Here is a 22780-nt window from a genome sequence, read left to right as displayed (position 1 = left end):
AGCTGACCACAGGATTGGAAATCCCATCAAGCTGCAAGTAGTTTCATTTTCACTTCTCACTGTTTGTGTCACGCTGTTCAGCAGCACTTATTTCACAGAGACTGTTTCCTGAAATTACTCTCATGCTGTGAATGCTTGTCAGTTATTTACCTAACTAAGAGGAGCTGCAACCTATCTCACTATACTCCTGGATATTACTCTCATGCTGTGAATGCTTGTCAGTTATTTACCTAAGAGGAGCTGCAACCTATCTAACTATACTCCTAGATATTTCTCCATGCTGTGTGTGCTTGTCAGTTATTTACCTAACTAAGAGGAGCTGCAACCTAACTCACTATACTCCTGGGTACTTCTCCATGCTGTGTGTGCTTGTCAATTATTTACCTAACTAAGAGGTAGTGCAAGTATATATAAGCTCCTACAAAACAAGAGCTATTCTTAAGAGACTCAGTTCCTAGTATAACCTCTCCTGTCAAATCAGTTATTCCATTTACGAATACATTGATTCTAAAGCCTATATTGAGGGGTACTTACCAGCTTATCAATTCACTATACATCTTGAATTTCACTCCATTCATAGTGAGATTCCAATGCTCTAGTGATACAAACCATTATTTAAGCAACTTAATCTGCAATTGTGTTCCAATTCTATATACAAAACTATCTAACTATAAATACCCTAACACTGTTATGTCTTCAGATGGTGAAGTCTTCTCTGGTGATAAGATGTTGAACCTGATATTTCTTCTTTTTTGTTTAAAATTGTGCATATTGATTCTCTTTTAAAAGAGGTTTTAATTACTTTAGGGGTTAAAGGTCCTACATTTTCTGTTGATAAACCTTGTAATCTTTTAAATTCAGTGTTTAAAACTTTTGGAAAATTCCCTGAAGTTTTCCCTATTTATGATGCGGTCTCCAACATGATTTCTAGTTAATAGTCTATGCCAGGAAACTCATATAATCCTTCTGCGTTATATAATTTACCTGATGCTAATATTGAATTATGGGAAACTGTTTCCAAGGTTAATGGGTGCTATTTCCACTCTGGCTAAGCATACTACTATTCTTTTGGAAAACAGTACTTCCTTTAAAGACCCACTGGATATGAAATTACTGTCTTTCCATAGAGGGCCTTTTTACAAGCAGGTTATTTACTTAAGCCAATTACGTCATTTCTGTAGCTGATGTGGCTGCTGCTTCAACTTTTTGGTTATCCAGCCTTTCAGAACAATGTTCTAGTGATCCTGTAAATGAATATTTCTCTTGTAAGGTGTATCCAGTCCACGGATCATCCATTACTTGTGGGATATTCTCATTCCCAACAGGAAGTTGCAAGAGGACACCCACAGCAGAGCTGTTATATAGCTCCTCCCCTAACTGCCATATCCAGTCATTCTCTTGCAACTCTCAACACGCATGGAGATAGTAAGAGAGAGTAGTGAAAAATAGTTAGTTTATTTTCTTCAATCAAAAGTTTGTTATTTTTAAATGGTACCGGAGTTGTACTATTTTATCTCAGGCAGAAATAGAAGAAGAATCTGCCTGAGTTTTCTATGATCTTAGCAGGTTGTAACTAAGATCCATTGCTGTTCTCACATATGTCTGAGGAGAGAGGTAACTTCAGCGGGAGAATGGCGTGCAGTTTACTCTGCTATGAGGTATGTTCAGTTACAATTTTTTCTAGAATTGGAAATGCTAGAAAATGCTGCTGATACCGGATTAATGTAAGTTAAGCCTGAATACAGTGATTTAATAACGACTGGTATCATGCTTACTCTCAGGGGTAATACCCTTATATAAATGCAATATAAAACGTTTGCTGGCTTGTTTAATCGTTTTTATATATGCTTTGGTGATAAAACTTATTGAGGCCTAGTTTTTTCCACATGGCTGGCTTTATTTTTGCCTAGTAACAGTTTCCTGAGGCTTTCCACTGTTGTAGTATGAGTGGGAGGGGCCTATTTTAGCGCTTTTTTGCGCAGTTAAAATTACAGACTGAGACATCCAGTTTTCCTCAGAAGTCCCCTGAATGCTACAGGACATATCAAAAGGGCCTAAAATCGTTTATTGGGGAAGGTAGGGCCACAGCAGAGCTGTTGATTGTAACTGTTAAAAAAAGTCTGTGGTTTTTTTTATCCGTTTTTTGAACTAAGGGGTTAATCATCCATTTGCAAGTGGGTGCAATGCTCTGTTAGCTTATTATATACACTGTAAAAAATTAGTTTGATTTACTGCCTTTTTTCACTGTTTTTCAAATTTTGACAAAATTTGTTTCTCTTAAAGGCACAGTACCGTTTTTTATATTTGCTTGTTAACTTGATTTAAAGTGTTTTCCAAGCTTGCTAGTCTCATTGCTAGTCTGTACAAACATGTCTGACATAGAGGAAACTCCTTGTTCATTATGTTTAAAAGCCATGGTGGAACCCCCTCTTAGAATGTGTACCAAATGTACTGATTTCACTTTAAGCAATAAAGATCATATTCTGTCTTTAAAAAATTTATCACCAGAGGAATCTGACGAGGGGGAAGTTATGCCGACTAACTCTCCCCACGTGTTAGATCCTTTGACTCAAGGGACTCACGCTCAAATGGCGCCAAGTACATCTAGGGCGCCCATAGCGATTACTTTACAAGACATGACGGCAGTCATGGATAATACACTGTCTGCGGTATTAGCCAGACTACCTTAATTTAGAGGTAAGCGAGATAGCTCTGGGGTTAGACGAAATGCAGAGCATACTGACGCTTTAAGAACCATGTCTGATACTGCCTCACAATATGCAGAAGCTGAGGAAGGAGAGCTTCAGTCTGTGGGTGATATTTCTGACTCAGGAAAGATACCTGATTCTGATATTTCTACATTTAAGTTTAAGCTTGAACACCTCCGCGTATTGCTCAGGGAGGTTTTAGCTGCTCTGAATGACTGTGACACAATTGCAGTGCCAGAGAAATTGTGTAGACTGGATAAATACTTTGCAGTGCCGGTGTGTACTGATGTTTTTCCAATACCTAAAAGGTTTACAGAAATTATTACTAAGGAATGGGATAGGCCAGGTGTGCCGTTCTCTCCACCTCCTATTTTTAGAAAAATGTTTCCTATAGACGCCACCACACGGGACTTATGGCAGACAGTCCCTAAGGTGGAGGGAGCAGTTTCTACTCTAGCAAAGCGTACTACTATCCCTGTCGAGGACAGTTGTGCTTTTTCAGATCCAATGGATAAAAAATTAGAAGGTTACCTTAAGAAAATGTTTATTCAACAAGGTTTTATCCTACAGCCCCTTGCATGCATTGCTCCTGTCACTGCTGCTGCAGCGTTCTGGTTTGAGTCTCTGGAAGAGGCTTTACAGGTAGCGACTCCATTGGATGACATACTTGGCAAACTTAGAGCACTTAAGCTAGCCAATTCTTTTGTTTCTGATGCCATTGTTCATTTGACTAAACTGACGGCTAAGAATTCTGGTTTTGCTATACAGGCGCGTAGGGCGCTATGGCTTAAATCATGGTCAGCTGACGTGACTTCAAAATCTAAGCTGCTTAACATTCCCTTCAAGGGGCAGACCCTATTCGGGCCTGGTTTGAAGGAGATTATTGCTGATATCACTGGAGGAAAAGGTCATGCCCTTCCTTTAGGACAGGTCCAAATCAAGGGTCAAACAGTCTAATTTTCGTGCCTTTCGAAACTTCAAGGCAGTTGGGGCATCAACTTCCTCTAATGCAAAACAAGAGGGAACTTTTGCTCAGTCCAAGACGGTCTGGAGACCAAACCAGACCTGGAACAAAGGTAAGCAAGCCAAAAAGCCTGCTGCTTCCTCTAAGACAGCATGAAGGAACGGCCCCCTATCCGGTAACGGATCTAGTAGGGGGCAGACTCTCACTCTTCACCCAGACATGGGCAAGAGATGTTCAGGATCCCTGGGCGTTGGAAATTATATCCCAGGGATATCTTCTGGACTTCAAAGCTTCCCCCCCCCGAAAGGGAGATTTCACCTTTCACAATTATCTGCAAACCAGATAAAGAGAGAGGCATTCTTACACTGTGTTCGAGACCTCCTAGTTATGGGAGTGATCCATCCAGTTCCAAAGGAGGAACAGGGACAGGGTTTTTACTCAAATCTGTTTGTGGTTCCCAAAAAAGAGGGAACCTTCAGACCAATTTTGGATCTAAAGATCTTAAACAAATTCCTCAGAGTTCCATCATTCAAGATGGAAACTATTCGTACCATCCTACCTATGATCCAGGAGGGTCAATATATGACTACAGTGGATCTAAAGGATGCTTATCTTCACATTCCGATACACAAAGATCATCATTGGTTTCTCAGGTTTGCCTTTCTGGACAGGCATTACCAGTTTGTAGCTCTTCCTTTTGGATTAGCTACAGCCCCAAGAATATTCACGAAGGTTCTAGGGTCGGTTCTGGCGGTCCTAATGCCGCGGGGCATATCAGTGGCCCCTTATTTAGACGACATCCTGATACAGGCGTCAAACTTCCAAATTGCCAAGTCTCATACGGACATAGTACTGGCATTTCTGAGGTCGCATGGGTGGAAAGTGAACGAGGAATAGAGTTCTCTATCCCCACTCACAAGAGTTTCCTTCCTAGGGACTCTGATAGATTCTGTAGAAATGAAAATTTACCTGACGAAGTCCAGGTTATCAAAGCTTCTAAATTCCTGCCGTGTTCTTCATTCCATTCCGCGCCCTTCGGTGGCTCAGTGCATGGAAGTAATCGGCTTAATGGTAGCGGCAATGGACATAGTGCCGTTTGCACGCTTACATCTCAGACCGCTGCAACTATGCATGCTCAGTCAGTGGAACGGGGATTACACAGATTTGTCCCCTCTACTACATCTGGATCAAGAGACCAGGGATTCTCTTTTCTGGTGGCTATCTCGGGTCCATCTGTCCAAAGGTATGACCTTTCGCAGGCCAGATTGGACAATTGTAACAACAGGTGCCAGCCTTCTAGGTTGGGGTGCAGTCTGGAACTCCCTGAAGGCTCAGGGCTGAGCGATATTCAATGCTTCAGGCTTGGCCTCAGTTAGCAACTCTGAGGTACATCAGATTTCAGTCGGACAACATCACGACTGGCTTACATCAACCATCAAGGGGGAACAAGAAGTTCCCTAGCGATGTTAGAAGTCTCAAAAATAATTCGCTGGGCAGAGATTCACTCTTGCCACCTATCAGCTATCCATATCCCAGGTGTAGAGAACTGGGAGGCAGATTTTCTAAGTCGACAGACTTTTTATCCGGGGGAGTGGGAACTCCATCCGGAGGTGTTTGCACAATTGATTCATCGTTGGGGCAAACCAGAACTGGATCTCATGGCGTCTCGACAGAACGCCAAGCTTCCTTGTTACGGATCCAGGTCCAGGGATCCCAAGGCGACGCTGATAGATGCTCTAGCAGCGCCCTGGTCTTTCAACCTGGCTTATGTGTTTCCACCGTTTCCTCTGCTCCCTCGGCTGATTGCCAAAATCAAGCAGGAGAGAGCATCAGTGATTTTAATAGCGCCTGCGTGGCCACGCAGGACCTGGTATGCAGATCTAGTGGACATGTCATCCTTTCCACCATGGACTCTGCCTCTGAGACAGGACCTTCTACTTCAGGGTCCTTTCCACCATCCAAATCTAATTTCTCTGAGACTGACTGCATGGAGATTGAACGCTTAATTTTATCAAAGCGTGGCTTCTCCGAGTCAGTCATTGATACCTTAATACAGGCACGAAAGCCTGTCACCAGGAATATTTATCATAAGATATGGCGTAAATATCTTTATTGGTGTGAATCCAAGGGTTACTCATGGAGTAAAGTCACGATTCCCAGGATATTATCCTTTCTCCAAGAAGGTTTGGAAAAAGGATTGTCAGCTAGTTCCTTAAAGGGACAGATTTCTGCGCTGTCTATTCTTTTGCACAAGCGTCTGGCAGATGTTCCAGACGTTCAGGCATTTTGTCAGGCTTTAGTTAGAATCAAGCCTGTGTTTAAACCTGTTGCTCCGCCATGGAGCTTAAATTTGGTTCTTAAGGTTCTTCAAGGAGTTCCATTTGAACCTCTTCATTCCATAGATATCAAACTTTTATCTTGGAAAGTTCTTTTTTTGGTAGCTATTTCCTCGGCTCGTAGAGTCTCCGAGTTATCGGCCCACCCTGTCATTTTAAGGCAGGTAAATTTTTTCATTTAAACTACAGTCACCACTGCACCCTATGGTTTCTCCTTTCTCTGCGTGTTTTCGGTCGAATGACTGGATATGGCAGTTAGGGGAGGAGCTATATAACAGCTCTGCTGTGGGTGTCCTCTTGCAACTTCTTGTTGGGAATGAGAATATCCCACAAGTAATGGATGATCCGTGGACTGGATACACCACAAGAGAAATAAATTTATCAGGTAAGCATAAATTGTGTTATTTTGGGTTTGCTTAAGAATGCTAATTCCTTTTTTATGATGCTATATTTAGGATGCTATATTTGATATTATGAGAATTAATATCAAAAGCATGTCTTTGGTTGTCCTTGCCAGGAGAGCTTTATGGCTTAAATCCTGGACTGCTTATATGGTGTCTTATTCCAGATTATTGTCTCTTTCTTTTCATGGAAAGAAATTGATTGTATCTGATTTAGATTCTATAATATCTCCTGTTACTTGAGGTAAAGGGGCTTTTCCTCCTCAGGACAAAAAGTCTAGAGGGAAGTCTAAAGTTTCCAATCGTTTTTGTTCCTTTCGTCAGAATAAGGAACAAAAGGTTGACTCCTCTGCTTAAAAGCAAAGTACCTCTGGCCCAGTCTGGAGGCCCAGTGCTAACTGGCACAAGTAAAAGCAGGCTAAGAAATATATCCCTACTGCCAAGAATGCATGAAGGGGTACGATCCAGAGGTTTTGGCCTCTTTTTGGAGGCTCGGTTTCAGTCTGTTCCAGATCCCTGGGTTCTGAACATAGTTCCTCAGGGGTATTGAATAGGATTCAGAACAAGGCCTCCCAGAGGGAGGTTCTTTCTGTCCAATGTTCCAAGGAATCGTTTAAAAGCTCAAGCTTTTTTTGTCTCAGATCTTGAAGTGATTATACCAGTACCTTTGCAGGAATGGGGGATGGATTTTTATTCAAATCTCTTCATTGTTCCAAAGAAGGAGGGTAGTTTCAGACCAAATATGTAAGGGTTCCATCTTTTAAAATTGAAACTATTCAAACTATTCTGTGTTTTGTTCAACAAGGTCAGTTTGTTGCTTTACCATTTGTTTTGGCTACAGCTCCAAGAATATTTACAAAGGTTCTAGGTGCCCTTTTGTCTGTATTCAGTACTCCAGGGTGTTGCAGTATTTCCTTACCTGGACAACTTCTTGGTTCAAGCTCCATCTTTTCCTTTAGCAGAATCTCACACCAACCACTCTTGTTTCTTTAAAGGGACAGTTTATCCAAAAATGTTTTCCCCTTTAATTTATGCCAAATGATCTATTTACCTGCTGGAGTGTATTGAATTGTTTACAATGAGCTCTTTTACCCATATTTCGGCATTTGAAATAGCTGATTTAGCATGTGTGGTTTCCCTACCTATACTGAAAATTTTTGGACTTAAGTCCAAGTTATTGACAGTCTATGTAAACACAGCCAGCAGATGAAATTACACTCCCAGTGGGGGTATAAGATATAACTAATAAAATTATAATTTTCCATTGTTTTCATTGAGGTTTGGTTTACAAACAGACACAAGATAAGGAAGCAAGTGTGTTTACACAAAGTGATAACATAATGAGATCTTATTTTACCTATCAGGTCAACCAATTTCAATAGGCTGTGGTTTCAAAGCACAAAACCAACAATTTCATATCCAGAAATAAACCTGAAAATGCAATTTTAATACATTCTATACTCTGCACCTGGTATAAAAAGTAATTAGAAATACATTAAGGGAAAAACAATTTTACTTTATACAATTTTCCAAAAATGTCTTTGAAATTGGTAGCAGCTTGTCTTAAAGGGACAGTAAAGGGTCAGAATAATGTTATATAATTCTGCACACAGTGCAGAATTATATAACATTATTTAAGCGGTAACTTCAAAAATTAAAAGTATTTTAAGATTTTGCAGTGTAACGTTGGACTCCACTCCAGGATCTACTGAGCGTGTCTTGGATATCCAAAGCGCTTTGCGGGCTTGCTGGCTAGTCACAGCATGCCCGGTCGCGCTATTGGAATAAATGTAGATCGCTCCCGCTCTGGTCTAGTTGCGGGAGAGAGCTACATTTATTCCAATAGCACGACCGGGCGTGCTGTGTCTAGCCAGCAAGTCGCAAAGCGCTTTGGATATTCAAGACCTGCTCAGTAGATCCTGGAGCGGAGTCCAACATTGCACTGCAAAATCTGAAAATACTTTTAATTTTTGAAGTTACCGCTTAAATAATGTTATATAATTCTGAAAGTGTTAGGTCTTATTAATTGCATCTGCAAATGGAATTCCATTTGCTCGTTTCCACATGAGGCCTCTTCATCTTTGTATGCTCCGTCAATGCTGCAGAGATTATATTCAGCTGTCTCAAAAGATGTTTTTGAATCACAGTCAGTCTCTGGCTTTGTGGCTGGATCATCAGTCTATTATTCAGGGGGCTACTTTTGCTTGTTCTACCTGGACTGTGATCACTACAGATACAAGTCTTTTAGGTTGGGGAGCTGTTTATGGATCCCTGAGAGCATAGGGAGTTTGGGATCCTTGGGAGGCAAGGCTGTCAATACATTTTCAGGGCTTTTCAAGCTTGACCTTTGTTGAAAGGAGAGTCTCAGTGTCACAGCAGTTGCTTATGTCAACAATCAGGGGGAAACTCACAATTCCCTAGCCATAAGGGAAGTGTCTCGTATTCTCTCATGGGCGGAAATCAATTCTTCTCTAATTTCTGCAATTCATATTCCAGGGCTGAACACATCTACATCCAGGGGAGTGGTCTCTTCACCAGGATGTGTTCAATCAAATTATGGAATTTTGGGGTCTCCCATAGATAGAGCTTATGGCCTCTTGTTTGAACAACAAACTTCTCAGGTACTTTGCAAGGTACAGGGACCCTCAAGCAGTGGAAGCTTTAGTAGCTCCTTGGTCGTTTCAGCTTGCTTATCTGTTTCCTCCTCTGGTACTTCTACCCAGAGTGATTTCCAAGATAAGCCTAGAGAAGTCATTAGGGCTCCTGATTGCCCCAGCTTGGCCTTGCAGGATTTGGTATGCAGATCTAGTTCAGATGTCCAGTTGTCTTCCTTGTTTAGACCGTCTTTCTCAAAGTCCATTTTTCCATCCGGATCTCAAGTCTTGAACTTGATGGCATGGAAATTGAACGGTTAGTTCTTAGACACAGAGGTTTCTCTGATTCTGTGATTAAAACCTAAATTCAGGCCCGAAAGGCTGTAACTAGGAAAAATGTATCATAAAGTCTGAAAGGCCTTTATTTCTTGGTGTTTGGATCATGATTTTTCCTAGCATTTTTTTAGAATTCCTAGAATTCAGAATTTTTTCACAGAATGGTTTGGATAAGGGTTTATCTGCCAGTTCTTTTAAGGGGCATATTTCAGCTCTTTCAGTCTTTTTTTCATAGGAAGATTACTCATCTTCCTGAGATTCATGGTTTTATTCAGGTTTTGGTTCAGTACAAACCTATATCAAACCTATAATCAAGCCAATTTCTCCTCCTTGGAATCTTAACTTGGTGTTAAGTGTTTTGCAGGTTCCTCCTTTTGAACCTATGCAGGAGGTAGACATAAAATTGCTTTCTTGGAAAGTGTTGTTTCTTTTGGCTATCTCTTCTGCTAGAAGAGTTTCTGAGTTGCGCTGCGGAATCTGTCGGCGCTCTACAAATAACCAATAATAATTAAAGTTACCTGCTCCTTGTGATCTTTCAAGATTTTTCATCAGGCTAAGGCAGTTTTATCAACTACTTTTGATTTTTTTGCCTAAGGTTGCTTCTTCATACAATATTAGCAGATAAATTGTTGTTCATTTTTTGTGTCCTAATCCTAAGAATGCTTTAGAAAGATATTTGCATAATGTGGGTGTTGTAAGGGCATTGAAGTATTACATTGATGCTACTAAAGCCTTTAGACAAACTTTGTTTGTTTGTTCGTTCATTTTTCTGGTTCTAGGAAATGTCACATAGCTTCTGATGTTTCTTTGGCTTCTTGGTTGAAACTAGGCTTACTTGGAGGCAGGTCTTCTTTGCATACCTTTACAAAATTCTACCATTTTTATGTTTTGCTGCTTCTGAGGCTGCTTTTGCCTGTTTAAAGTGCATTTAAAAAAAACAAAAGTTATAATCTTTATTGGAGTTGTGGATTTCTCAGTTAAAAAAGACGTTTTAAATCCCTTCCTTTCAGTTATTACTCATAGACTCCATGGCTTGGGTATTAGTTCCCAGGAGTAATGGATTGTGGACTCTCAGAAAGAAAACATAATTTATGCTTACCTGATAAATTAATTTCTTTCATGGTGGTGAGAGCACATCCTTTATGAGCACATCCTTTTTCTTACCTCACTTTGTTTGGCTATACGTTAGACTGAGGTATATGTGAGGGGTTTTATAGGGCTCTTGGGGTTTGGAAATCATTGCCTCCTCCTAGTGGTAGAGAAGAGTAATTTCCAGAAGTAATGGATTGTGGACTCTCACCACCATAAAATAAATTAATTTATCAGGTAAGCATAATTTTTTTTAAATATATATATGATTTTATTTGTCAGCCAAATAGTGGCACCAAGTATGCTAAAATGGGCCTAGATCAATACCTTGGGTTGTCTACTTTAAATAAATAAAAAAAATCCTGGTAGCGAAGGTGTTAATATCCGGTAGTAGGCTTGAGCAGTTGGTGGGACCATGTGTTTACTGTAGCTAATGCTAATAGTTGTTAAGACTGGTGGTACAGTGGGGAAGCATAAGGTTTATTGAGGCATGGGTGGCAGGTGCAAACAGGGTTAATTGTGAACAGCGGAAAGAGTGCATTAAAAGGTTAACCTTGTAAGTTGGGGGATTTCATTGTTTAGCTTTATTGTTGTAAAGGAAATCCTGGAGGCAGAGGTTAATAGTGGTGGTGGTTGGAGTTTGCCGTTAATGTGGATATTGATGTTGGGTTCTGAAGCTAAGGCATTAATTGTGTGGAGTTCTTGTTTTATTACTTTTAAATGCATATGTATTTATGAAAGTGAGTTTTTATGGAGGGGATCTAATATAAGGTTACCACTTAACCCTATATAATATAAGAAGCAATTACCGGCAAAAGCGGTTTCTTGTAACCCGTCGCTTTGACTGTGGCCTATAATACAATCTTGTTGACAGAGCACATTCACATATTTTTTTTAACATAGTTTTATTATTAACCAGATGCAGTATTTGCTGGAGCAATGCCTACAATGGCAAGTATTAAATTATCAACTGGTCGGCCCATTGTGAATCACCCACATTACGAAGATGCAGACTTAAGGTACTGCTGTTATTTGTTATTTATTTCTGTGAATTGTGTGTGAATAAGATTAAGAATGGATACTTATAGAAATGTTATTTTGACACAAAGCTTTTAAATAACTCACCTCTTATCAAAAAGAAGAAATGTTATAGCCTCTAAATATTAATGCTAACACCTTGTTTTTAATGTTTTTATAGTCATAATTAAACTTGCATGATTCAGGTAGAGCATGTGATTTTTTTTATTTTTTTTTATTATCTTTATTTATAGACCAAGACATTATTAGAAAACAGAGATAATACATTTGTTATTTTGTACAAAGAAAAAGAAAAAGTTGGGAAAATAAAAAAACATTAATGCACAGTGTGGCCTGGTGGCCATTGCTTAATTTATACAATGTTATGTTAATTCTGCTTAACATGTATGTTTAAAATTATACTTAATATTGTTCAAAATATTGAAATAACTTAATCATTTGTCTCTGAAAATGCCTTGGGATTTTAGTGGCTTATTCAATCCCTTCAATCCCTTCCCCCCTCCCCCCCACGTGGGGAGAATAAACAAAACCAAACAAAACAAAGCCCCTTCCTTTCCCCTTCGCTCCTCGACCCCCCTCCTAGTGCCTACCAATTCCCTAGTAAGACTAGTTCTGTATTTTGAAAAGGGAAAATTATATGATGTATTTCTGTAAAAGAGAATATTCTTAGGAAAAGTGCCTAGTTATCGAAGAACCTTTTAATGTCATGTTCATTGTCTATATTCGTGTCCCTTTGTTCTAATATACATTGTTTTTTCATACAATTTTTAACTTCAGAGAGACTTGGGGTTGACCGACTCTTCCATTTTTTACAAATTAAATATCTAGTAGCGAGAATAGTAGAGGTTACCACTTTTTCACTTTTCTGTTTGCCAGGTTCTTTCTTTAGGCAGAGTATTATCTGGTATATTTCGGATTTTTGGACAGTACCATAGCATGTGCAGAAAATCAGCTGCAAGATATGAACATTTAGGGCATTTGTTAAACCCTTAGTTAACACATCTATAGCCTTTCTCGGGGGTGAAATATGCCCTATGGAGACGTTTGACATGAGCTTCTCGCCATGTGGCAGAGAGTGTGTTTTGGGCAACCTTTTTAATTGAAAGTTGGAGAGTTTTTAGGTCTATATTACTCTGGATGATTAATGTGTTCCAATATAGGGTCAATTGTGTTAAAACAGAGGCTCCTTTGTTTAAGCCTAGGAAATGGTAACATGGTGCAATGGACATGCGACCATTCCTAGTTAGAACCAGCCAGTCCTCTAGCTTGCCCAGACCCCAGTTCCAGCCTTCTTCTTTAACTAATTCCAACACAAAGTGCCTTAGTTGCAAATAAGCGAAGAAGTCCTTGTTTGACAGGCTGAATTGTGCTTTTAGTTCCTGGAATGATTTGATACATCGTCTCTCTTAATCTATTATTTGATGAACCTTGTTTAAGCCGACAGAGTACCACCTCTTAAAAACCTCAGATTGAATGCCTGCTTGAAATTTGGGCTTCCCTAAAATCGGAAGAGGCTTTGCTATTAGTTAAGAGGAGCTTTGTTACTTTATGCCACGCTTTAAGCGGGTTATAAAATGTTTTTAATTTCTTGATTTCTGTCGGGATTTCTTTTGGCTCTAGATGAATCAATGCAGATGGAAGATATGGATAACATACATTAGATTCCAGTTCATTATTTAGAACATAGTTGTTACACGAAACCCAGTCTGTAACTATACGTGCAAGAAAGCAGAGATTGTAGAACCTTATGTCGGGTAAAGCCAGTCCTCCACATTCTCTTGGTACTGAAAGTTTCATGAGGGAGATTTTTGATCTTTTCCCTTGCCAAAGAAATTTTATAAGTGCACTATTAATTGATCGAACATCCTTTTCTCATAATATTATTGGTGTGTTTTGCAGAATATAGAGAAGTTTCGGAAGGAGAGCCATTTTAAATAAGGCAATCCGACCGGATAGTGATAATAGCAAATTATGCCAATTCTTAAGTTTTTCTTTGATCACCTTTAGCACTGGGGGAATGTTAAGCTTGTACAAATCCGTAGTTTTGACTGGGATATAAATCCCTAAATATTTAAAGGAGTCCGTGACCTGCCGAAAAGGAATATTTAATATAGAATTTTTATTCTTTCTAAGCCAAAATATTTCAGTTTTTGTCATGTTCATTTTGTATCCAGAAAAAAGAACCGAAGTAATCCATTATGTGAAAAAGCTTTGGTATATTTAATTTGGTATTTGCCATATACACAAGCAAGTCATCTGCATAGAGCCTGATTTTTATTTCATGGTTATGAATTTTAATACCATCAAGACATTGTCTTATTTTAATTGCCAGGGGTTCAATGGCAATGTCAAAAAGAAGCGGGGAGAGAGGGCAACCCTGGCGCGTCCCTCTGCCTAGTTAGATGAGGGGAGAGATGCTGTTGTTTACTATCAGTTTTGTTGAAGAATGACTATAAATATTTACTATGAAGTCAGTAAACTTGCTCCTGATACCGAAGTGGTTTAGTGAAGAGTTAATATGTTCATGAGTAATTGAATCAAAGGCCTTTTTGGCATCGATAGATATAATGGCAAGGTCATGTCTGCCCTCTCCCCCGCTATCTACACACTGCCTCATAGTATTCTGTCACGACCAGCACCTCTCTGATTTTTGCAGCAGAGTTTCTATTATTTAGGAACCCTGATTGGTCAGTGTGGATAATTTCTGCAAGTGCCCCTTGTAATCTGGATGCCAAGATTGCAGTTAAAATTTTGTAATCGGCATTCAGAAGAGCTATTTGTCTGTAAGACTCCTTGCATGAGGGATTTTCCTCCTTTAAGTATCAGAGTTGTATATGAATGTGAAAAAGAGGGCGGGAGTGATTTACCGTCAATGTAGAAACTATTGAAGAGAGTACACAGGTGTGGGATAACTTCGCTAGACATGACTTTGTAAAATTCGCTAGGAAGACCGTCAGGGCCAGCTGCTTTATTTAGAGGCAATTTAGATATTATTTTTTCGATCTCTTCCACAGTGACAGGGGCATTGAGACTATTAGAGATTTCTTGTGCCAATATAGGATGTCTAATTTCGCTCCAAAAGTCAGTTGAGTTCTTTATGTCACTGACTTTGAGCGTATAAAGCTCCTTATAATATTCATGGAATGCGGCAAGAATATCAGCAGGTTTGGAGAGGTGCTCCCCTTTGTGCTGGAGTTTGTCTATATTTGTTTTGTTTTTTTCCACTTTTGACTAATTTGGCCAACATTCTACCAGACTTGTTGCCAAATCTGTACAATCTTGCCTGAATTTTCAGCTCTTTTTGCGTTTCTTGGGATAAGACAAAAGTGTCCCTCTCATTTTTTGCTCTCACGTATTTTGCCCAATTAAGGGGGGTTTTGTCAAGTAAGTATTGATTATAAGAGTTGAGCAAGAATTTGCACAATTAGTTTTCTCTTAATCTAGTTTTTTTTAAACAAGACAGCATTATATGCAATAATTTCCCCCCTCAACACTGCTTTCATAGTCTCCCAGAATATTTCCGGACTTTTCAAATATTCTCTATTAAAATGTACATATTCTTTGTATTTATTTAGCAGCCGATTTTTAAATTTTTAGTCGGATGCTAGATAATAAGGGAAGAAGAAGCATGCTGAGGTAGGGCGAGAGTGGGCTGGCTGGAGCTCAAGAGAAATAGGTGCATAGTCTGAGAGTAAGATTGGCATTATTGCAGATTTAACCCTTGTTGTTGATATTCGCTCATCAACCAAAAATAAATCGATTCTGGAGAGTGATTTATGAGCCTTGGAAAGGCAGGTGAACATCTGAGTAGATGGGTTCTGATTTCTCCATATGTCGCATAGAGATAAGTTTTGCATAATTTTTTTATACATTTTAAATTCTAGATTATCTTTTTTCTGTTTCGGGCGTTTAGTATCTTATCTTAGCCTATCTAATGGACAGTGAGGTGCCATATTGAAGTCGCCACCAATAATCAAAAAGCCTTCTGAATAAGATAAGAGCTTCGACTGGAGAGTATTCCAGTACTCTGGGTTGAAGACATTTGGGCCATATGTATTACAGAGCGTGTACATCCTCTGGGCTTTCTTTATTTTTAATAAGACATATCTCCCCCCCAGATCAGACTCGTAGTGTACAACTTCTAAATTGATCTTTTTGCCTATCAATATTGCTACCCCTCTCTTTCTCTTGACACCAGCAGCAAAATATACTTCTTTGACCCAAGATGTTTTTAGTTTTAAAGATTCCTCTGCAGTTAAATGAGTTTCTTGAATGAAACCAATATCAGTTTGGGATTTCCGTAACTGTGTAAGAATTGCCTTTCGTTTAATGGGTGTAGAAATCCCTCCTACATTCGAGGACACTATTTTACATTTATCGATATGAACCATTTAGTGAAAAGAAAATAAGGGAGGGAAGGAGAGAAAGAGGAAGGAAAAAATAAAAACAAACACAAAAAAAAAAAGAGATTTTTTTTTTATTTTTTAAATTGCCCCACACGTGGGTGGGTTGAATCCCACAACCCTTGTCTGTCCGTAGACAGGGGTCTTCCCTAGTGAGGACCTGCATTTCAAAACATTCTTTTATTGACTTTCAGATTTTATTATCTTCCTATATTCTATTATTAAGTTAGGGGGTCAAGTGTTTTATAAAAATCTTCAGCTAGATTTGTTTCTTCGAACCAATGCATTGTTCCTTGCACTATGACCTTAAGTTTATGGGGGCAAGCTCCCGTCTTTTTGTTGCTGTATCGGCTGAAAAATCCTGAAACATAAGGATTGTAGCCCCTTCAAAATTGATCAGCTGCTGTCTACGGTAGTGTTGAAGTAGAGTGACTTTATCCTGGTAATTTAGTAGCTTTGCTATAACTGGTCTGGGTCTACTTGTACCTTTGTTATCTGTGCGGAGGGGACCGAGTCTGTGTGCTCTCTCAATTAAGATAGGTTGATGTGTAGATGGGATTTTCAAAATTCTAGGTAGCACTTCTGAAACAAAGGGTATAAGATTTTCATTTTGTTGTTCCTCTGGAAGACCAATGATTCTTATATTGTTCCTTCTGGAACGATTCTCTAAGTCTTCCAATTTATTTTTAATTTTTTGTATGTTAATATTTGTGGTTTCAAGTTTAGAGCTGTGAGAATTTGTTAGGTCTTCCAGGTCTGATACCCTTTGTTCAGCTTCCTGTAATCTACCTGAAAACTGCCGAGCTTCCTGTGCTAAGGAAAGAATGTCTTGTCTGAGTTCAGTTTTAAGGGCGTCAAATTTAGGGGAGACAGAGTCCGAGATACTAGTAACCAGGTTTTGAACACTTGCTACTTCTTGTAGTAATGATGCATTTGCCAAAATTGGTTGTATATCCATAACAGTTTCTTGTGTGTTCTTCACTTTCCTATCCCTCTGTCTGGCTGCCATGGCTGGAGAGTGGGTCTTGTGTGTGGTGTGTGAAAATTTGTCCATGTGCAAAAGAAAACAAAAAAGTGAGAATTATCGCCATGGCGTGGGGAGGATAGTGGTGAGGTGCACAGTGAGGAAGAGTAAAGGCGTGAAATAGTGAAGCTTGAGGAGGTAAATAAAACCTCGAGGGAGGGGAGTGGGGGTGGGAGTGAGCAAGTGCTGGGCAGGTGGGGAAGAAAAAAAAAAAAAAAAAAGGGGAAAAGGTGCCTATGTGGAAGTGATCTTATTGATTATGTGACAAGTCCAGCCATGGAAGTGAAGAAGGGGGGATATTTATTGAAACTGTATAAACTTTGTCCCCGTGGATTGCACCTGGTTATCAGGGACACCCCTGAAAAGGGCACTGTAGTATTCAGGGGACTCTGCAAGTATAAGGTCTCACTTCCCTTCCTAATTTATTTTTATAGCTGTACCCTAGAAAAGGTGTGAGATAAGATATCCTCTAATGTTATTTAAATTATAACTCTAGCAATTTTGCCTCCTTAGATCGCATTGAATGCAGTTTGCTAAAATTTGCTACAGATAGATACAAGTGTGTGCCTGTATTTTAACAGTTATTTGTTTATAGAAAAACATTCTGTATTGGTCAATATCTATACCCAGTTAGCTTTGTTGAGCTCAGAAAATATAAAGCTTCCCTTCCCTTCCTGGTTTGTTCCTATGGCTACACCTTAAACATAGATATAGCTTTGGATAGCTTTTCAATTTCCTTATCAAAGTAACAACTCAATTCTATTTAACAAATAATATGTTTAGACTGTTTAAATAGTGTCTCTAGAGATTATGCATCAATGATTCTCATTAGATACAGTTTGCTACAATGTGCTACAGACAATTACAAGTACAGGCTTGTATCTTTTATCTCGTTCACTTTTAAACTACAATATCAGTACAGTGAAATATATATGTGAATAGATTAGTTTTTTAAAGATTTCTAGGGATTGTGTATCGTCAGTTCACATTAAGACCAGATTACTACGATATATTAGAAACAATCACAAGTCTAAACTTATATCTTTACAAGTATCTGTTTATAGGAAGCTTGTGTTTAAACTATGTCCTATGCTGTAGAGTCTCACTAAGTTTAAGAATAAATTATTTTAACCCCTTAAGGACCAGCGACGTACCCTGTATGTCGCTGGCCTTTTTTCTCCAACATTGGTGTGTCCGGTCCACGGCGTCATCCTTACTTGTGGGATATCTCTTCCCCAACAGGAAATGGCAAAGAGTCCCAGCAAAGCTGGCCATATAGTCCCTCCTAGGCTCCGCCCACCCCAGTCATTCTCTTTGCCGTTGCACAGGCAACATCTCCACGGAGATGGTTAAGAGTTTTTTGGTGTTTAAATGTAGTTTTTATTCTTCTATCAAGTGTTTGTTATTTTAAAATAGTGCTGGTATGTACTATTTACTCTGAAACAGAAAAGGATGAAGATTTCTGTTTGTGAGAGGAAGATGATTTTAGCAGACAGTAACTAAAATCGATTGCTGTTTCCACATAGGACTGTTGAGATGAAGTAACTTCAGTTGGGGGAAGCAGTTAGCAGACTTTTCTGCTTAAGGTATGACTAGCCATATTTCTAACAAGACTGTGTAATGCTGGAAGGCTGTCATTTCCCCTCATGGGGACCGGTAAGCCATTTTCTTAGTCAAACAAACAGAATAAAGGGCTTAATATGGGCTAAAAAACTGGTAGACATTTTTATGGGCTAAATCGATTGCTTTATTTGGGCATTTTATTCATATTTATGCTGACAATTTGCATTTATAAACTTGGGGAACGTTTATTAAACGGCAGGCACTGTGTTAGACACCTTTTCCAGTCAGGGGGCCTTCCTAGTTGTAGACTGAGCCTCATTTTCGCGCCATTACTGCGCAGTTGTTTTTTGAGAACAGGGCATGCAGATGCATGTGTGAGGATCTGAAATTTGCTGGAAAAGCTTCTAGAAGGCGTCAATTGGTATCGTATTCCCCTCTGGGCTTGGTTGGGTCTCAGCAAAGACTATAGCTGGGACTGTATAGGGGTTAAATTTGTAAACGGCTCCAGTTCCGTTATTTTAAGGGTTAAATTTGGTGTGCAATACTATTAATGCTTTAAGACACTGTGGTGAAATTTTGGTAATTTTTGAACAATTCCTTCATACTTTTTCACATATTCAGTAATAAAGTATTTTCTGTTTAAAATTTAAAGAGACAGTAACGGTTTTGTTTTAAAACGTTTTTTGTGCTTTGTTGACAAGTTTAAGCCTGTTTAACATGCCTGTACCTTCAGATAAGCTATGTTCTATATGTATGAAAGCCAATATGTCTCCCCATTTAAATGTATGTGATAATTGTGCCATAGCGTCCAAACAAAGTAAGGACAGTACTGCCACAGATAATGAAATTGCCCAAGATGATTCCTCAGTTGAGGGGAGTAAACATGATACTAAATCATCTCCTACTGTGTCTACACCAGTTTTGCCCACGCAGGAGGCCCCTAGTACATCTAGTGCGCCAATACTTATTACCATGCATCAATTAACGGCTGTAATGGATAACTCCATAGCAAATATTTTATCCAAAATGCTTACTTATCAGAGAAAGCGTGATTGCTCTGTTTTAAACACTGAAGAGCAGGAGGGCGCTGATGATAATTGTTCTGTCATACCCTCACACCAATCTGAAGGGGCCATGAGGGAGGTTTTGTCAGATGGAGAAATTTCAGATTCAGGAAAAATTTCTCAACAAGCTGAACCTGATGTTGTGACATTTAAATTAGAACATCTCCGCGCACTGCTTAAGGAGGTGTTATCTACTCTGGATGATTGTGACAACTTGGTCATTCCAGAGAAATTATGCAAGATGGACAAGTTCCTAGAGGTTCCGGTGCACCCCGACGCTTTTCCTATACCCAAGCGGGTGGCGGACATAGTAAATAAGGAGTGGGAAAAGCCCGGCATACCTTTTGCCCCCCCCCCTATATTTAAGAAATTATTTCCTATGGTCGACCCCAGAAAGGACTTATGGCAGACAGTCCCTAAGGTCGAGGGGGCAGTTTCTACTCTAAACAAACGCACTACTATTCCTATCGAAGATAGTTGTGCTTTCAAAGATCCTATGGATAAAAAATTGGAAGGTTTGCTTAAAAAGATTTTTGTACAGCAAGGTTACCTTCTACAACCCATTTTGTGCATTGTTCCTGTCACTACAGCAGCGTGGTTCTGGTTCGAGGAACTAGAAAAGTCGCTCAGTAGAGAGACTCCATATGAGGAGGTTATGGACAGAGTTCACGCACTTAAATTGGCTAACTCTTTTATTTTAGATGCCGCTTTGCAATTAGCTAGATTAGCGGCGAAAAATTCAGGGTTTGCTATCGTGGCGCGCAGAGCGCTTTGGCTAAAGTCTTGGTCAGCGGATGTGTCATCCAAGACAAAATTGCTTAACATCCCTTTCAAAGGTAAAACTCTATTTGGACCAGAATTGAAAGAGATTATTTCAGACATCACTGGGGGAAAGGGCCACGCCCTTCCACAAGATAGGCCTTTCAAGGCTAAAAATAAGTCTAATTTTCATTCCTTTTGCAATTTCAGGAACGGACCGGCCTCTAATTCTGCATCCTCTAAGCAAGAGGGTAATGCCTCACAACCCAAACCAGCCTGGAAACCGATGCAAGGCTGGAACAAGGGTAAGCAGGCCAAGAAGCCTGCCGCTGCTAACAAAACAGCATGAAGGAGTAGCCCCCGATCCGGGACCGGATCTAGTGGGGGGCAGACTCTCTCTCTTTTCTCAGGCTTGGGCAAGAGATGTTCAGGATCCCTGGGCGCTAGAAATAGTTTCTCAAGGTTATCTCCTGGAATTCAAGGAACTACCCCCAAGGGGAAGGTTCCACATGTCTCACTTATCCTCAAACCAAATAAAGAGACAGGCATTCTTACATTGTGTAGAAGACCTGTTAAAGATGGGAGTGATACACCCAGTTCCAATAAAGGAACAAGGAATGGGATTTTATTCCAATCTGTTCGTAGTTCCCAAAAAAGAGGGAACTTTCAGACCAATTTTGGATTTGAAGATCCTAAACAAATTTCTCAGGGTACCATCGTTCAAGATGGAAACCATTCGAACGATTCTACCCACTATCCAGGAAAGTCAATTTATGACTACCGTGGATCTAAAGGATGCGTACCTACATATTCCTATCCACAAAGAACATCATCAGTTCCTAAGGTTCGCTTTTCTGGACAAGCATTACCAGTTTGTGGCCCTCCCATTCGGGTTAGCCACTGCTCCAAGGATTTTCACAAAGGTGCTAGGGTCCCTTCTAGCGGTTCTAAGACCGAGGGGCATTGCAGTAGTACCTTACTTGGACGACATTCTAATACAAGCGTCGTCCCTGTCAAAAGCAAAGGCTCATACAGACATCGTTCTGGCCTTTCTCAGATCACACGGATGGAAGGTGAATATAGAAAAAAGTTCTCTGTCTCGGTCGACAAGAGTTCCCTTCTTGGGAACAATAATAGATTCCTTAGAAATGAGGATTTTTCTGACAGAGGTCAGAAAATCAAAACTTCTAAGCTCTTGTCAAGCTCTTCATTCTGTTCCTCGTCCTTCCATAGCGCAGTGCATGGAAGTAGTAGGGTTGATGGTTGCAGCAATGGACATAGTTCCTTTTGCACAAATTCATCTAAGACCATTACAACTGTGCATGCTCAAACAGTGGAATGGGGACTATACAGACTTGTCTCCAATGATTCAAGTAGATCAGAAGACCAGAGATTCACTCCGTTGGTGGCTGACCCTGGACCATCTGTCCCAGAGAATGAGCTTCCGCAGACCAGAGTGGGTCATTGTCACGACCGACGCCAGTCTAGTGGGTTGGGGCGCGGTCTGGGAATCCCTGAAAGCTCAGGGTCTATGGTCTCGGGAAGAGTCTCTTCTCCCGATAAACATTCTGGAACTGAGAGCGATATTCAATGCTCTCAGGGCTTGGCCTCAACTAGCAAAGGCCAGATTCATAAGTTTCCAATCAGACAACATGACGACCATTGCGTATATCAATCATCAGGGGGGAACAAGGAGTTCCCTGGCGATGAAAGAAGTGACCAAAATAATTCAATGGGCGGAGGATCACTCCTGCCACCTGTCTGCGATCCACATCCCAGGTGTGGAAAACTGGGAGGCGGATTTTCTGAGTCGTCAGACATTCCATCCGGGGGAGTGGGAACTCCACCCGGAGATCTTTGCCCAAATAACCCAATTATGGGGCATTCCAGACATGGATCTGATGGCGTCTCGTCAGAACTTCAAGGTTCCTTGCTACGGGTCCAGATCCAGGGATCCCAAGGCGACTCTAGTAGATGCACTAGTAGCACCTTGGACCTTCAACCTAGCTTATGTATTTCCACCGTTTCCTCTCATTCCCAGGCTGGTAGCCAGGATCAATCAGGAGAGGGCCTCGGTGATCTTGATAGCTCCTGCGTGGCCACGCAGGACTTGGTATGCAGACCTGGTGAATATGTAATCGGTTCCACCATGGAAGCTACCTTTGAGACAGGACCTTCTTGTTCAGGGTCCATTCGAACATCCAAATCTGGTCTCCCTCCAGCTGACGGCTTGGAGATTGAACGCTTGATTCTATCGAAGCACGGGTTTTCAGATTCTGTGATAGATACTCTGGTTCAGGCCAGAAAACCGGTAACTAGAAAGATTTACCATAAAATATGGAAAAGATATATCTGTTGGTGTGAATCCTAAGGATTCCCATGGAATAAGATAAAAATTCCTAAGATTCTCTCCTTTCTACAACAAGGTTTGGAGAAAGGATTATCTGCAAGTTCTCTAAGGGACAGATCTCTGCTTTATCTGTCTTACTACACAAAAGACT

General features: G+C 40.1%; 1 protein-coding gene across 1 annotated transcript in view; it reads left to right on the top strand.

Annotated features, from left to right (window-relative positions):
• LOC128661529 (probable C-mannosyltransferase DPY19L1) overlaps nt 1–22780 on the top strand; it is a 128320-nt gene that overhangs the window by 61892 nt on the left and 43648 nt on the right. Inside the window, exon 5 of the mRNA XM_053715775.1 lies at nt 11348–11447. Within this exon, the coding sequence (XP_053571750.1) occupies nt 11348–11447 (100 nt within the window). The remainder of the gene's footprint in view (nt 1–11347; nt 11448–22780) is intronic.

This window comes from Bombina bombina, chromosome 5 (assembly GCF_027579735.1).
Source record: "Bombina bombina isolate aBomBom1 chromosome 5, aBomBom1.pri, whole genome shotgun sequence".
Lineage (NCBI taxonomy): Eukaryota > Metazoa > Chordata > Amphibia > Anura > Bombinatoridae > Bombina > Bombina bombina.
The sequence above is the reverse complement of the archived record's forward strand: the minus strand, read 5'-3'. Positions and strand labels throughout refer to the sequence as shown.